Source organism: Oncorhynchus masou, chromosome 13, assembly GCF_036934945.1.
Source record: "Oncorhynchus masou masou isolate Uvic2021 chromosome 13, UVic_Omas_1.1, whole genome shotgun sequence".
NCBI classification, from domain to species: Eukaryota; Metazoa; Chordata; class Actinopteri; order Salmoniformes; family Salmonidae; genus Oncorhynchus; species Oncorhynchus masou.
This window is the reverse complement of record NC_088224.1, coordinates 59845566-59860832: the sequence shown is the minus strand read 5'-3', so window position 1 is coordinate 59860832 and position 15267 is coordinate 59845566. Positions and strand designations below refer to the sequence as shown.

Below are 15267 nucleotides of genomic sequence, written 5' to 3'. Positions count from 1 at the left end.
GCGTTCATTTGCATATGAGTATGTATATATTACAGTAGGTCCGTGTGTGCGCGCTTGTTTGTGTGTCTTTGTCTATGTTAGTGGTAGCATGTGTCTAATACATGTGCTTGTATAAATAAGGACCTGTCTGCTCCTCTGTTCACTCTTTAGCATCAAAGTATTCTACTGTGCAGATGTCTAGAATGCTGTCTTTGCCGTTTGCCGCCATACAGCATTCTAATGCATGGTCATATAATGTAGATTCAAATAATATAATGACAAGTTAAAATCAGAGTATATATTACACACAACATAATACAGATCAACAGTCATTTCGTTATAGCTGTTATTTCAGGCATCTCAACACATTTCTCTCCCTTTCTCAACATCCTTATGCTTACGAGCTCCACTGTTATCATGCTTGACGACTACTGCAACCAAGACGAAACAGACAAAAAAGGTGTGGTACTGCAACCTAGTGGTCAACATGTAAAATACATCAAGTGTTCTAACCATGGAGCCAGCCTGCTGATGGCCTAGCCTCCATCATTTGCCCCAAATGGGCCATTTAATTGTCCCCACTGAGTGTAATTTCTCTAAGGAATTACAATGAAAATATTACAAACGTCACAATTTGCAACACTCATGGGAAATATCTTCTACAAACAATTTAAAGCACATATTTCAAATTACCCAAATTCAGCCTTGTCAGACCATTATCTTCATGCCTTATTGGGTGTATTTCAATGCAACTGAAACCAGGAATTGTAAAATAAATGTTTTGCTCAACAAGTTTACATTACAATATGTTTGCCGGCTAAGTGCTTGCAGGCAAAGCCCAGGGTTCTAGACAGACTGGCTCCTCTGGGTCATCAGTCTCCCACTGGCAGCCCAGTCCACTCTGACCTCTGCTGACCTCTCTGTGTGTCTGTCTGGTCATCTAGCTCCACTGACCTGGCACAGAGTTCCTCATGGACCCGATGGAGGCCAGCCTGCCCTTCCTCACTCTCTAAACCCTCTACAACACACATCCATGGTCTGACCCCTCCCTCCCAGTCCACCTCACTCCCTGCTGGATGTCCGTCCAACTCTTCTACTGTAATCGGTTTCTCCTTCTGAGGCGATGCCTGGAGTTGTGGAGCTGGGGATCCTTGGCCCTCTGCTCTGCTGCCCTCTTCCTCCCTCACTGCTACCACCACCTCTGAGATGATGTGCAGTGCCTTGGCCACAACACTAGAGGGCGCCGGTGGGGCGTCAGTTACACTTCCTGTGCCAGTTTCCGTCTCTGCGTGACTGGAGTTTTCCCTGCCCTTCTCACTGTGCCCAGGTCTCCGGAGGGTCCTACGATTCGTGCTGCGTCGTGACTGGTTGCAGTGCAGGGTGCGCCTGCGATGCCATTGGCTCAGCGATTGCTGGGCCTCGGTGCTGAGCTGGCGCGTGGCGAGACGAGGGCGGAAGCTGCTGATGTAGAAAAGAGAAGCATACAGGGACGTCAGGTAGTAACCTCCTGCAGAATAGAGAGACAAGAGACAAAAGGTAGAGAAAGAGAGAATAAGAGACAGAAAGGGGGTTACTATAAGGTGTATGTGTCCATGTACACATACAGTACCAGTCAAAAGTTTGGACACACCTACTCATTCAAGGGTTTTTCTTTATTTTTTACTATTTTCTACTTTGTAGAATAATAGTGAAGACATCAAAACTATGAAATAACACATGTGGAATCATATAGTAACCAAAAAAGTGTTAAACAATCAAAATGTATTTTACATGTGAGACTCTTCAAAAGTAGCCACCCTTTGCCTTGATGACAGCTTTGCACACTCTTTTGACATTCTCTCAACCAGCTTCATGAGGTAGTCACCTGGAAAGCATTTCAATTAACAGGTGTGGCTTGTTAAAAGTTCATTTGTGGAATTTATTTTCTTAATGCTTTTGAGCCAATCAGTTGTGTTGTGACAAGGTAGGTGTGGTATACAGAAGATAGCCCTATTTGGTAAAAGACCAAATAAGCAAAGAGAAACGACAGTCCATCATTACTTTAAAACATAAAGGTCAGTCAATGCGGAACATTTCAAGAACTTTTAAAGTTTCTTCAAGTGCAGTCGTAAAAACTACCAAGAGCTTTGATGAAACTGGCTCTCATGAGGACTGCCACGTGAAAGGAAGACCCAGAGTTACCTCTGCTGCAGAGGATAAGTTCATTGGAGTTACCAGCCTCAGAAATTGCAGCCCAAATAAATGCGTCACAGAGTTCAAGTAACAGACACATCTCAACATCAACTGTTAAGAGGAGACTGCTTGCATCAGGCCTTCATGTTCAAATTGCTGCAAAGAAACCACTACTAAAGGACACCAATAATAAGAAGAGACTTGCTTGGGCCAAGAAACACAAGCAATGGACATTAGACCGGTGGAAATCTGTCCTTTGGTCTGATGAGTCCAAATTTGAGATTTTTGGTTCCAACCGCCGTGTCTTTGTGAGACGCAGAGTAGGTGAACGGATGGTTTCCACCGTGAAGCAGGGAGGAGGAGGTGTGATGGTGCTTTGCTGGTGGCTACTTCGAAGAATTTCAAATCTAAAATAAATGTTTATTTGTTTAACAGTTTTTCGGTTACTACATGATTCCATATGCGTTATTTCAAAGTTTTGATGTCTTCATTATTATTAGAAAAATAGTCAAATGTAGAATGTAGAAAATTGTAAAAATAAAAAACCCTTGAATGAGTAGGTTTGTCCAAACCTTTGACGGGTACTGTAGATGTTTCTGTGGGTCTGCATGATACATCTGTATAATTCGTACCCTCTCCCTGCAGCTGTGTGGGGTCCAGTAGCTCCATCATGTAGTTAGTGTCCAGCTGCAGAGTGACCACATCACTACGCAGAAGCACCCAGGTCAGACACGGCAGGAAGTCATCAGCCCCATACACCACTCCTGAGACAGAGGGGAGGAGGGAGTCAAAGGTCAAAGAACTCCAACCATTATCCTTAATAGAGAGAAATACCCTAACCAACTCTATTCACACACATACTGAGGCTGAGCAGGTCTACCCTGTACCACCCACCTGGGTTGGCATTGGCCGTCATGCTGTGGTAGATGGTCTTGCAGACCTTGAGCAGGATATGGACCTTCCTGCTGGGGGAGTAAGACTGGTGCATGGCTGACCACCTCTGCTGGATCTTCTCCAGGGTGACAGGGTCAGGGACCCCCGCCCCAGGTGTCCCTTCCAGCTCCTCCACCCCCCGGCCCTCCAGGAGCCGCTGGTTCTCCCTCAGCTTCCGCAGGCTACCGTCATGGTCCCAACAGCTCTGGAGGCAGGTGTACAGGTGGGCACTCACAGGCTTTAGGGCCACCTTGTGTAGGGAGAGCTCCAGTATGGCATCTAATGTAGATAGAGGACAGAGATAATGGAGGATAAGGAGAGACTGAGGTGTTAGAAACCAATTCTGGAAAAGTATGTAGTTGGAGTATTTGTCCGTTTTGGCTTTGTAGTGCATCCTGAACTAAAGCTGAACCGCTTTTTTTGTATAATAGTAGTGATATTCTGTTTTCGAACACTAATTTGTTAATGGATGGACTCACCCAGCTCCCCATCAGGTGTGTCCGCCATACTGTCTATGAGGATGTGTATCTCAGGACAGTCCAGCAGTGTCTCTCTCAGGGCAGTGAGAGCCGTACGCACCTCCTGAAGCAGGTCCACACCTGTCATTCCAGGGATAAACCCCGCCCCCAGGGTCATCTCAACGAATCCCATCACTGCCTCGGCAAACAAACCGCCCCTCCGCTTGCTGAGCTCCTGCACCCGCTTGGTCATCCTCTTCTGTGGACACCCCAGCCCACCAATGGCCAGGCCCACAGCCGAGAGGCGGTGTTTCACCTTGTGGGCCAAACGATGCGAGGGGTGGGGGGAGTGGGAAGGGGTGGTGACCGACTCTGGCTCCTCCTCCATGCTGCTGATTGACAGCGAGTCCATCTCTAGGGAGGGGGGGCGGAGGAGGGAGGGGGGTGGCGGTTTGGAGAGCCATACCCTGTCCTCAACCCAGGACACCCTGTGAGGGGACTGAGGGGCAGGGCTGAACAGGGGCTTGGGGTCTGAGGGGGGCCTGATAGTGCGGTCCTGGGTCCATGTTCTGTTGAGTGACTCAATGGAAGCATCCCTACTGGGCCTCCTCAGAACCACCCCTCCTGTTGGGGTGGGGGAGACGGGGTAGCCTGGACTACAGGAGACCATGGAGATAAGGAGACAAGACCAAACATGTCAGTTAGTCGTTGGTTGATTTTGGTTTTGGCATAATGGCTCTATGATTTTTCATTAGCTCCTACAGTGAGAAGGATGATTCATGCGGTGACATTTTCCCACAGACAGGATGGACAAGGATAATAAAACAAGGTCCAATGCAGCCATTTTTGTTTATCTCAATATCAAATCATTTCAGCTCTTACATCATTTTCACAATTTTATTATTCCAACCTCATAGTGTGGAAATAAATAAAAATAAATCATAGGTAAATCATGTTTTTAACCACACTGGGCCTTTAACAGCAAAATCACTCTACCTGGATTATCAGACCTGGAGCTGTAGGACTCCTGCTCCATTGAGATAGCTCTCTTAGTAAGAAGGCCCGACCCTGACCAAGGTCTTGTTGTACTCAGTCGTCTCTCACGCCTATAATTCGCTGGCCGATTAACTTGCTGTGGGCTGGTTGGTTGATGGGTCAGCCAGTCATCGCCATGCTCGTGCAGATAGAGTGGGTTGATGATGCACAGAGCACCATTGGCTGCTGTCAGCTATTGAACAGAAGACACAGTTGAGAGGGAGCTTGACTGTGTATTTAAAAGGCATGAACCACATGAGGATCTTTCCGAAAATTAAAAATGATAATTGGAGAATGATTTGAATTTGATACAATACAATGGTTTATGGTTTCAGTATTAAAGGCCGTTTTTATCTCAATATCAAATAATTTCTGGGGAACAAATAAATACCTTACTATATTGGTTTTGCATTAAAATGGTCAAAAAGAAACAAAAAATATTTTTTTAGCAAAACAATATTTCTCAATCAAGAATTTTGCTAGGTCTGTCTGGGAGAAGTCTGAGTGGGGAGGGGAAGGGCACCAAAGCAGAGGAGGGGGCTTATGAGAGAGAGGCTATTGACAGAGAGGTGTGGTACTCCCTTTGTCATTGGTGTATTACACCTTATTCCGCCTGGTGTGGTCACCTGGCAAGCCAAAACTCCACCCATGCATCCTGTATATGGGAGCCAGCAACTATCAGGAAATAACACTAACCACATTTCCTTCCTTCCTTCCACAGTTTTTATGCTAAAAAAAAAATAATGACAGCTTTGATGGAAACAGGAAGTTTCTGTATAATTTTTAAAATGCAGACAGATCATTTAATTTGTTTGTTCGACATGGTGGGATCTTTTTGTGTCTGTAAAATTAATTATTTGAGAAATTGTGGTGAAAATGCCTTTATGCGCATATATTGATATAATAACCATTATATTGAAGTAAAATCACACAATGATATGGTATGTGGTCCTCCTACTATGACTGGGGAAACCATGCAGTTTGTTAGGCTACACATGAAATATATTATGATGAGCCTCCCGAGCAGTGGTCTAAGGCACTATCGCAGTGCTTGAGGTATCACTACAGACCCAGGGGGGGGGCTTTACTTGGCTCATTGCCTTCTAGCGACTCCTTGTGGCGGGCCTGGCAACTGCTCGACACATTGGTGCAACTGGCTTCCGGATTAAGCGGGCGGGAGTTAAGAAGAGCGGTTACGACGCATGACTCGACCTACGCCTCTTCCGAGCCCGTTGGGAAGTTGCAGCGATGAGACAAGATAGTAATTTGATCGCAATTGGATATCACGAAATTAGGGAGAAAACGGGGGTAAAAAAATAAATAATAAGTTATGATAAACTTCACAGGGTGGTGAAAGTGCACGGTGATGTCAATGCTCCTTTCCAATAAATATCAATGGTCTTATTCTGGTGACATGATGATCGATACTTGACTGCCATTTGATAAGTACAATTGTTCTTGCTCTTATCCATAATAATCTCATCATGTAAAGTAGTCTATCCTCACTGTATCTGTGAGCTGTTGGCTAGAACACATGTGCCAAGACCAGAGTAGTCACATTTGATATTTAACGCAGCACTTTTTGTGACAAAACTATCAGTAGACTTGAAAATGCGATGGAAGCACATTGAACTTCAATTTTTGTTCTGTACTTGAAAACTTAAGTGAAAATTTACATTTTGTGTGCACTATGTCATCACGCACTGATTTCTATCCACAACAAGTCTGTTTGGTGGAAAAACAGCACTGGTGGGAAAATGTGCATATTTACTTTATGCAGATTCTAGAATATTCACTAATTGGAAGGAAACCTAGCTACTGGTATAATTACAGTGTTAGCTTCTTCAGTTGTACAATATGATATCAAAACACAATAAAAACGTAATTTCGACTGCCCTGGGCCTTTAAAACCTACAGTGTGGAGAACAATTTTTTGATACACTGCAGAATTTGCAGGTTTTCCTACTTACAAAGCATGTAGAGGTCTGTAATTTTTATCATAGGTACACTTTAACTGTGAGAGACGGAATATAAAACAAAAATCCAGAAAATCACATTGTATGATTTTTAAGTAATTCATTTGCATTTTATTGCATGATAAAAGTATTTGATCACCTACCAACCAGTAAGAATTTTGGCTCTCACAGACCTGTTAGTTTTTCTTTAAGAATCCCTCCTGTTCTCCACTCATTACCTGTATTAACTGCACCTGTTTGAACTCATTACCTGTATAAAAGACACCTGTCCACACACTCAATCAAACAGACTCCAACCTCTCCACAATGGCCAAGACCAGAGAGCTGTGTAAGGACATCAGGGATAAAATTGTAGACCTGCACAAGGCTTGGATGGGCTACAGGACAATAGGCAAGCAGCTTGGTGAGAAGGCAACAACTGTTGGCGCAATTATTAGAAAATGGAAGAAGTTCAAGATGATGGTCAATCACCCTCGGTCTGGGGCTCCGTGCAAGATCTCACCTCGTGGGGCATCAGTGATCATGAGGAAGGTGATGGATCAGCCCAGAACTACACGGCAGGACCTAGTCAATGACCTGAAGAGTACTGGGACCACAGTCTCAAAGAAAACCATTAGTAACACGCTACGCCGTCAAGGTCCCTCTGCTCAAGCCAGCGCATGTCCAGGCCCGTCTGAAGTTTGCCAATGACCATCTGGATGATCCAGAGGAGGAATGGAAGAAGGTGGTCTGATGAGACAAAAATAGAGCTTTTTGGTCTAAACTCCACTCGTCGTGTTTGGAGGAAGAAGAAGGATGAGTACAACCCCAAGAACACCATCCCAACCGTGAAGCATGGAGGTGGAAACATCATTCTGTGGGGATCATTCTTTGCTTTTCTGCAAAGGGGACAGGATGACTGCACCATATTGAGGAGAGGCTGGATAGGGCCATGTATCGAGAGATCTTGGCCAACAACCTCCTTCCCTCAGTAAGAGCATTGAAGATAGGTCGTGGCTGGGACTTCCAGCATGACAATGACCCAAAACACACAGCCATGGCAACTAAGGAGTGGCTCCGTAAGAAGCATCTCAAGGTCCCGGAGTGGCCTAGCCAGTCTCCAGACCTGAACCCAATAGAAAATCTTTGGAGGGAGCTGAAAGTCCGTATTGCCCAGCGACAGCCCCGAAACCTGAAGGATCTGGAGAAGGTCTGTATGGAGGAGTGGGCCAAAATCCCTGCTGCAGTGTGTGCAAACCTGGTCAAAAACTACAGGAAACGTATGATCTCTGTAATTGCAAACAAAGGTTTCTGTACCAAATATTAAGTTCTGCTTTTCTGATGTATCAAATACTTATGTCATGCAATACAATGCAAATTAATTACTTAAAAATCATAGAATGTGATTTTCTGGAGTTTTGTTTTAGATTCTGTCTCTCACAGTTGAAGTGTACCTATGATAAGAAATTACAGACCTCTACATGCTTTGTAAGTAGGAAAACCTGCAAAATCGGAGGTGTATCAAATACTTGTTCTCCCCACTGTATATAGATTTGAAAAAGGACATACAGTATTCAAATGTAAGATACAACTCTTTGAATGAAGAGCAAAAGGCCTTGTGACGTCAGTCTGAACTGAGGTACACTGCAACTCATCTATGATGCTGAGAGTGACAATTGTCTGGGTAACATTACAAAGCACTAGGAGAACCCAAAGCAGACATCTGCTTTTCTGTGTGAACCACATGTCAAACCATGGCAACACATCCGCTAGAGTGGGTCTCCAACTACATGTCATGTTAAAGCGGAATACAAGACAGTGAATAGGTCCCAACCTTTATAGACATGTTATGAAGCTATGAATGCAACTGATTACCTGTATGGTGCACATGGCAGTACCAGTAGCCCTCTGAGTCATGTGATCAGGCTGGAGGTCAGAGGTGGGACACAGCCAGGATTCTATATACAAACAGGCACACAAAAAGAGAGGGAGGAAAATAGATCAAACATTAGAACGAGAGAAGAGGAGGTGGTAGTCGTCAAGAGGAGTAAGAGGAGGTAGAGTAAAAGGAGGAGCACATAGAGGACAAGACGTTTGATATGAAGTGACTAGGATGGATGACAAGGAGATAGTTGTGCAGAAGGAGTGAAAGGAAGATGATAAGTGGAAGAGAGCGTGGGTGAGGAAGAGGAGAGATGGAGAGGGTGAATTCAGACTTACTGGGACCCAGCTGGGACAGACTGTTGGACTGTGGCTGATCTGTTAGACTGGAGAGCCACGGAGGGATGAACAGACACACTGGCAACACGTCCCTGGGAGAGAGAGAGGGAGACAGAGAGATTAATGAAATACAGTGCCTTGCGAAAGTATTCGGCCCCCTTGAACTTTGCGACCTTTTGCCACATTTCAGGCTTCAAACATAAAGATATAAAACTGTATTTTTTGTGTGAAGAATCAACAACAAGTGGGACACAATCATGAAGTGGAACGACATTTATAGGATATTTCAAACTTTTTTAACAAATCAAAAACTGAAAAATTGGTAGTGCAAAATTATTCAGCCCCCTTAAGTTAATACTTTGTAGCGCCACCTTTTGCTGCGATTACAGCTGTAAGTCGCTTGGGGTATGTCTCTATCAGTTTTGCACATCGAGAGACTGAACATTTTTCCCATTCCTCCTTGCAAAACAGCTCGAGCTCAGTGAGGTTGGACGGAGAGCATTTGTGAACAGCAGTTTTCAGTTCTTTCCACAGATTCTCGATTGGATTCAGGTCTGGACTTTGACTTGGCTTTGACTTGGATATGTTTATTTTTTAACCATTCCATAGATTTTGCTTTATGTTTTGGATCATTGTCTTGTTGGAAGACAAATCTCCGTCCCAGTCTCAGGTCTTTTGCAGACTCCATCAGGTTTTCTTCCAGAATGGTCCTGTATTTGGCTCCATCCATCTTCCCATCAATTTTAACCATCTTCCCTGTCCCTGCTGAAGAAAAGCAGGCCCAAACCATGATGCTGCCACCACCATGTTTGACAGTGGAGATGGTGTGTTCAGGGTGATGAGCTGTGTTGCTTTTACGCCAAACATAACGTTTTGCATTGTTGCCAAAAAGTTCAATTTGGTTTCATCTGACCAGAGCACCTTCTTCCACATGTTTGGTGTGTCTCCCAGGTGGCTTGTGACTTTAAACAACACTTTTTATGGATATCTTTAAGAAATGGCTTTCTTCTTGCCACTCTTCCATAAAGGCCAGATTTGTGCAATATACGACTGATTGTTGTCCTATGGACAGAGTCTCCCACCTCAGCTGTAGATCTCTGCAGTTCATCCAGAGTGATCATGGGCCTCTTGGCTGCATCTCTGATCAGTCTTCTCCTTGTATGAGCTGAAAGTTTAGAGGGACGGCCAGGTCTTGGTAGATTTGCAGTGATCTGATACTCCTTCCATTTCAATATTATCGCTTGCACAGTGCTCCTTGGGATGTTTAAAGCTTGGGAAATCTTTTTGTATCCAAATCCGGCTTTAAACTTCTTCACAACAGTATCTGAGACCTGCCTGGTGTGTTCCTTGTTCTTCATGATGCTCTCTGCGCTTTTAACGGACCTCTGAGACTATCACAGTGCAGGTGCATTTATACGGAGACTTGATTACACACAGGTGGATTGTATTTATCATCATTAGTCATTTAGGTCAACATTGGATCATTCAGAGATCCTCACTGAAATTCTGGAGAGAGTTTGCTATACTGAAAGTAAAGGGGCTGAATAATTTTGCACGCCCAATTCTTCAGTTTTTGATTTGTTAAAAAAGTTTGAAATATCCAATAAATGTCGTTCCACTTCATGATTGTGTCCCACTTGTTGATTCTTCACAAAAAAATACAGTTTTATATCTTCATGTTTGAAGCCTGAAATGTGGCAAAAGGTGGCAAAGTTCAAGGGGGCCAAATACTTTCGCAAGGCACTGTACATCAGATGCATAACTGATAAATACTGTAGTTAGTATACAGTATATAGCGTAGGTTGTTGTAACTCACCTGCTCATAGAGTAGAACACCACTAACTGGGCCAGATCAGAGAACCCTAAAAATGACTGAGATAGCTGATAAGCTGAGAAAGAAGAACAGAGAGTTTATTATAAGGCGTACAACAAATTTGAGATAAACTTTTTTTTAAACAGGGAAGTATATGAATGTTGAGGTTCTGGTCAATACAAAATGCATGCGTGTCTGTCTTGCCTACCTGCACCAGTGCGATGTATGGGGTTGTCTCTTACATGTCCACTCTCTCCTCCAGTGGCCACACACAGCAGGACGGGCTGGGAGGCAGAGTCCCTCAACACCAGGAAGCTCTGTGAAAGGAGAGAGAGAGGTGACGAGAAGCCTCATTACACTGTGTCTGGATGTTAGGAAACTTTGACTGTGCAGAGCAGCTTCACAGAAAAGGACAAGATGGATTTTTCTGTGGAACAGTCATTCAAGGCCTAGAGAAGTGAGCAAGCCAGGCTAACCTCACACCAACGCTAACTAAGTGGCAGAGAATGTGCAAGCACAAATAACACACATATTCAAATACATGTACGCACCAAAAACTCACAGCGAAATAAGTGAGCATGCGCACACACACACGCAATAGACCTACAGACACACTGCAGGAAGTGGGTTTGACGAACAGTGTGTTCAGGAATAGATGACTGACTGTGATAGCGAAAGACACATTGGTATGTTCACTTTGAGTCAAGTCAAAAACAAACTATAGGTATCAGCAGTTTGATGCAAGGCAAGCTATATTTAATATCAAGTTCTTTAAATATCAACGCATATCGTCAACTAAACCTGTGGAAGAGAAATGAAATTTGTTCACATCATCATTTGCATAAACCCTTGACTTATTCGACACTGTTGTGTTACAGCCTGAATTCAACATGGACTATAGATATTTATAAACTGGGTGGTTCAAGCCCTGAATGTTGATTGGCTGTCAGCCATGGTATATCAGACTGTATGCCACAGGTATGACAAAACACTTGTTTTTACTGCTCCAATTACGTTGGTAACCAGTTTATAATAGCAATAAGGCACCTCGGGGGGTTGTGGTATATGGCCAATATACCACGGCTAATGGCTGTGTCCAGGCACTTAGCCATGGTATATTGGCCATATACCACACCCCTCGTTCCTTATTGCTTAAATAGATTCTCACCCATACACACAATACCCCATAATGACAAAGTGAAAACATGTTAAAAAATATTTTTGCACATTTATTGAAAATGAAATATTAAAGTATTACATTTACATAAGTATTCACACCCCTGAGTCAATACTTTGTAGAAGCACCTTTGGCAGCGATAACAACTGTGAGTCTTTCTGGGTAAGCCTCTAAGAGCTTTCCACACTGGGATTGTGCAACATTTGCCCATTATTATTTTCAAAATTCTTCAAGCTCTGTCAAATTGGTTGTTGATTATTGCTAGACAACCATTTTCAAGACTTGCCGTAGATTTTCTAACAGACTTCAATCAAAACTGTAACTCGTCCACTCAGGAACAATTGATGTCTTCTTGGTAAGCAACTCCAGTATAGATTTGGCCTTGTGTTTTAGGTTATTATACTGCTGAAAGGTGAATTCAACTCCCAGTGTCTGATGAAAAGTAGACTGAATCAGGTTTCCCTCTAGTATTTTGCCCGTGCTTAGCTCCATTCCATTTCTTTTTTTATCCTGAAAAACTCATCAGACCTTAACGATTACAAGCATACCCATAACATGATGCAGCCATCACTATGCTTGGAAATATGGAGAGTGCTACTCAGCAATATGTTGTGTTGGATTTGCACCAAACATAACACTTTTTATTCAGGACAAAGTGAATTGCTTTGTCACATGTTTTGCAGTATTACTTTAGTGCTTTGTAGCAAACAGGATGCATGTTTTTGAATACTTTTCACTGTCATTTAGGTTACTTTTGTGGAGTAACTGCAATGTTGTTGTTCCATCCTCAGTTTTCTCCTATCACAGCCATTAAACTCTGTAACTGTTTTAAAGTCACCATTGGCCTCATGGTGAAATCCCTGAGCTGTTTCCTTCCTCTACGGCAAGTGAGTTAGGAAGTAGACCTGTATCTTTGTAGTGACGAGGTGTATTGATACACCATCCAAAGTTTAATTAATAACTTCACCATTCTCAAAGGGATATTCAATGTCTGCTTTTTTATTTTTTACCCATCTACCAATAGGTGCCCTTCTTTGCGAGGGCACCTCCCTAGTCTTTGTGGTTGAATCTATGTTTGAAATTGCATGTAATTGTGTGTGTGGGGTACAGAGATGAGGTAGTCATTCAAAAAGCATGTTAAACACTATTATTGCACACACAGTGAGTTCATGCAACTTATTAAGTGACTTGTAAAGAAAACGTTTACTCCTAAACTTATTTAGGCCATATCAAAGGGGTTGAATACATATTGACTCAAGACATTTCAGCGCTTATGTAAAAATGTCCAAAAAAAGAATTCCACTATGACACTATGGGGTATTGTGTGAAGGCCAGTGATAAAACATCCCAATTTAATCCATTTTAAATTCAGGCTGTAACACAACAGCATTTCGAAAAAGTCAAGAATAACATGTAAGTGTTGCTCTTTCTTACAGTGCTACTACCTATCCACATGGATAATGTGTTGGGGGAAAAAACGTTGCTAAAGTGCTTTTCTTATCCCACCAATTCAACCTAAACCCTGACATACAGTCGTTTTTACAGTGTAATAGGATGCTGTATCCAGATACTGGATCACCATTGTCTTACCGTACTCACTTGTCTCAGAGGCTGGTCTTGTTAAGAAAGGGTCCTTAAAATAGCTGGGGTTCTTTAGCAAACCGAAAATACTTTCTGCAAAGATCAACTTCTACGCCACTACTCAGTCTGCTCCTCTTTCTTTCAGTCCATCTGTGTCTCTCCTCTCTTACTCTCTCACACATGCAGCACTTCTGCATTAATTTGCTTTTATGCAAAGTAAGGAGAACTACAAGTGCAACTCGACATGCTGTAAGTGCCTGCTTCCATTTCATCTGTAATACCGCAGCCTGTCCACATGCTAACCTAATGTACCAAGGTGACCTGGAGACTAGGCCTACGGGCCTGAATACAGAGAGGTCAACCATGAGGTCAGATAGTAGATAGTGGCATGGACCTACACAGTGTGTCCCCGTCCCAAATGGCAGAGCCATATAGGCCCTGGTCAAAAGTAGTGCACTATATATGGTAAGATGCCATTTGGGACGGACACATACTGTGTAGGTCCATGCCACTATCTACTATCTGACCTCATGGTTGAGGGTAGTGGGGGAGAACTCACCCCAGCAGGCCGGCCCCAGAGGGCAGCATGGGCACCGTCTCTATCCCAGGGGCCCCCAGGGGCCCAGGCGTCCTGACACAGTCGCAACCTGTCCAGCAGAGTCAGGGGCCTCCTTGAAACTCCGTCAGTAACCTCATTCTCTGTCCTCACCGTGCCACTCACACCTCTAGAGATAATGGCACAACATGGGGTAATTACAGGCACCATAATATGCTGTTACAGCATACAGGGGCGGTTTACCTGCCTAGTTCTGGACTAAAATACAAGTAAGATTTAAAATGCCTTTCAATCCAGGACGACGTTTAATCAGTGTCCTGGAAACCGCCAGAGCTTGTATAAAACGGAGATCTATACCCCGAGTAGGTCCCTAATAATGATCCATGGGGTGGAGAAAAGATCCTCACCTGTGAGAGTCATCCTTCTCATCCTGATCTTCCAATCCCCTCATCATCCCAGACTAGAGGACACCACAGAAACATAGTGTACAAAATGTTTAGTGTATGCCAACCGCAAATAGATTAAGATTAAATCCAATATGTCAACATTAAAGATTTTTTTTAAAGAACATGAGAAAAAAATGACCATTTGAAAAAGTCATTCTGGAATAGAAGAGTGATAACATCCTTCTTCAACACACATTTAAAGGGATAGTTCACCCAAAATAGATTATTTCGATATTAAAAAGGGTTACTTACTGTTAATAGGCCCTATATGGCTGTTTTCAAAGTAGCTGTGACTTTATGTGGCTTCCCTTCAGCCCGACAGAAACTCCACAGATCTCTTCATGTTCTAACCTTGTGCCAAACAGATTTTCCTTTCACATTCTAACTACGTTGCTCAACAATTTATCTTATTGATGAAAAATGACAGGGTAAAAAAAATCCTAATGCAGACTTCGTACTTTAGCGAGATAGTATTTCGCTGTTCCATCAGAAGTATGTATTGTGTCGATGCTTTACCTGCCTCTACCACACTCGACTACACACCTTGACATTTGATGTTGCACTTTCACGTGTTCACAAGTTCTCATTCTCTCCTCCTCCATCTCCCACCCCCCTCATGTGGTTAACCTTGCTAACACACTTAACATAGAAAGAAATGAGTCTGCTTAGCCTTTTTTCCTCAAGACCTGAATAATACTGATCTCTCTCTCTTTTACTCACAGACAAATCTGTGTTGCACTTTATAGAGGTGAAAACACAGACAAAATGGATTCACAGACACTGCCATTTTAGAGTCAGGGAAGTGTTGTGAGTATGGAGGGTGAGATGGTGAATAAAAGATGGGATTCTAAGTGTAAGTGTGCAACAGTATTTTCTATTCAACTAATGGCTACAATACACTACATAGAAATAAACAACGCATGCACCCTGTCACAGACAACA

At 43.2% G+C, this 15267-nt stretch overlaps 1 protein-coding gene across 1 annotated transcript; it reads right to left on the bottom strand.

Moving 5' to 3' along the window:
* Positions 1 to 262: 262 nt before the first annotated feature.
* On the bottom strand, positions 263 to 15250 carry rinl (Ras and Rab interactor-like). Its single transcript, XM_064984533.1, has 12 exons — positions 14578 to 15250; positions 14287 to 14339; positions 13883 to 14048; positions 10774 to 10882; positions 10569 to 10641; positions 8753 to 8844; positions 8408 to 8490; positions 4509 to 4770; positions 3564 to 4193; positions 3046 to 3363; positions 2784 to 2915; positions 263 to 1486 (listed from the first exon to the last, which is right to left on the bottom strand). Exons 2-12 carry the CDS (start codon positions 14331 to 14333, stop codon positions 852 to 854), a joined length of 2547 nt encoding a protein of 848 aa, XP_064840605.1. The 5' UTR covers positions 14334 to 14339; positions 14578 to 15250; the 3' UTR covers positions 263 to 851.
* Between the last annotated feature and the right edge of the window lie 17 nt (positions 15251 to 15267).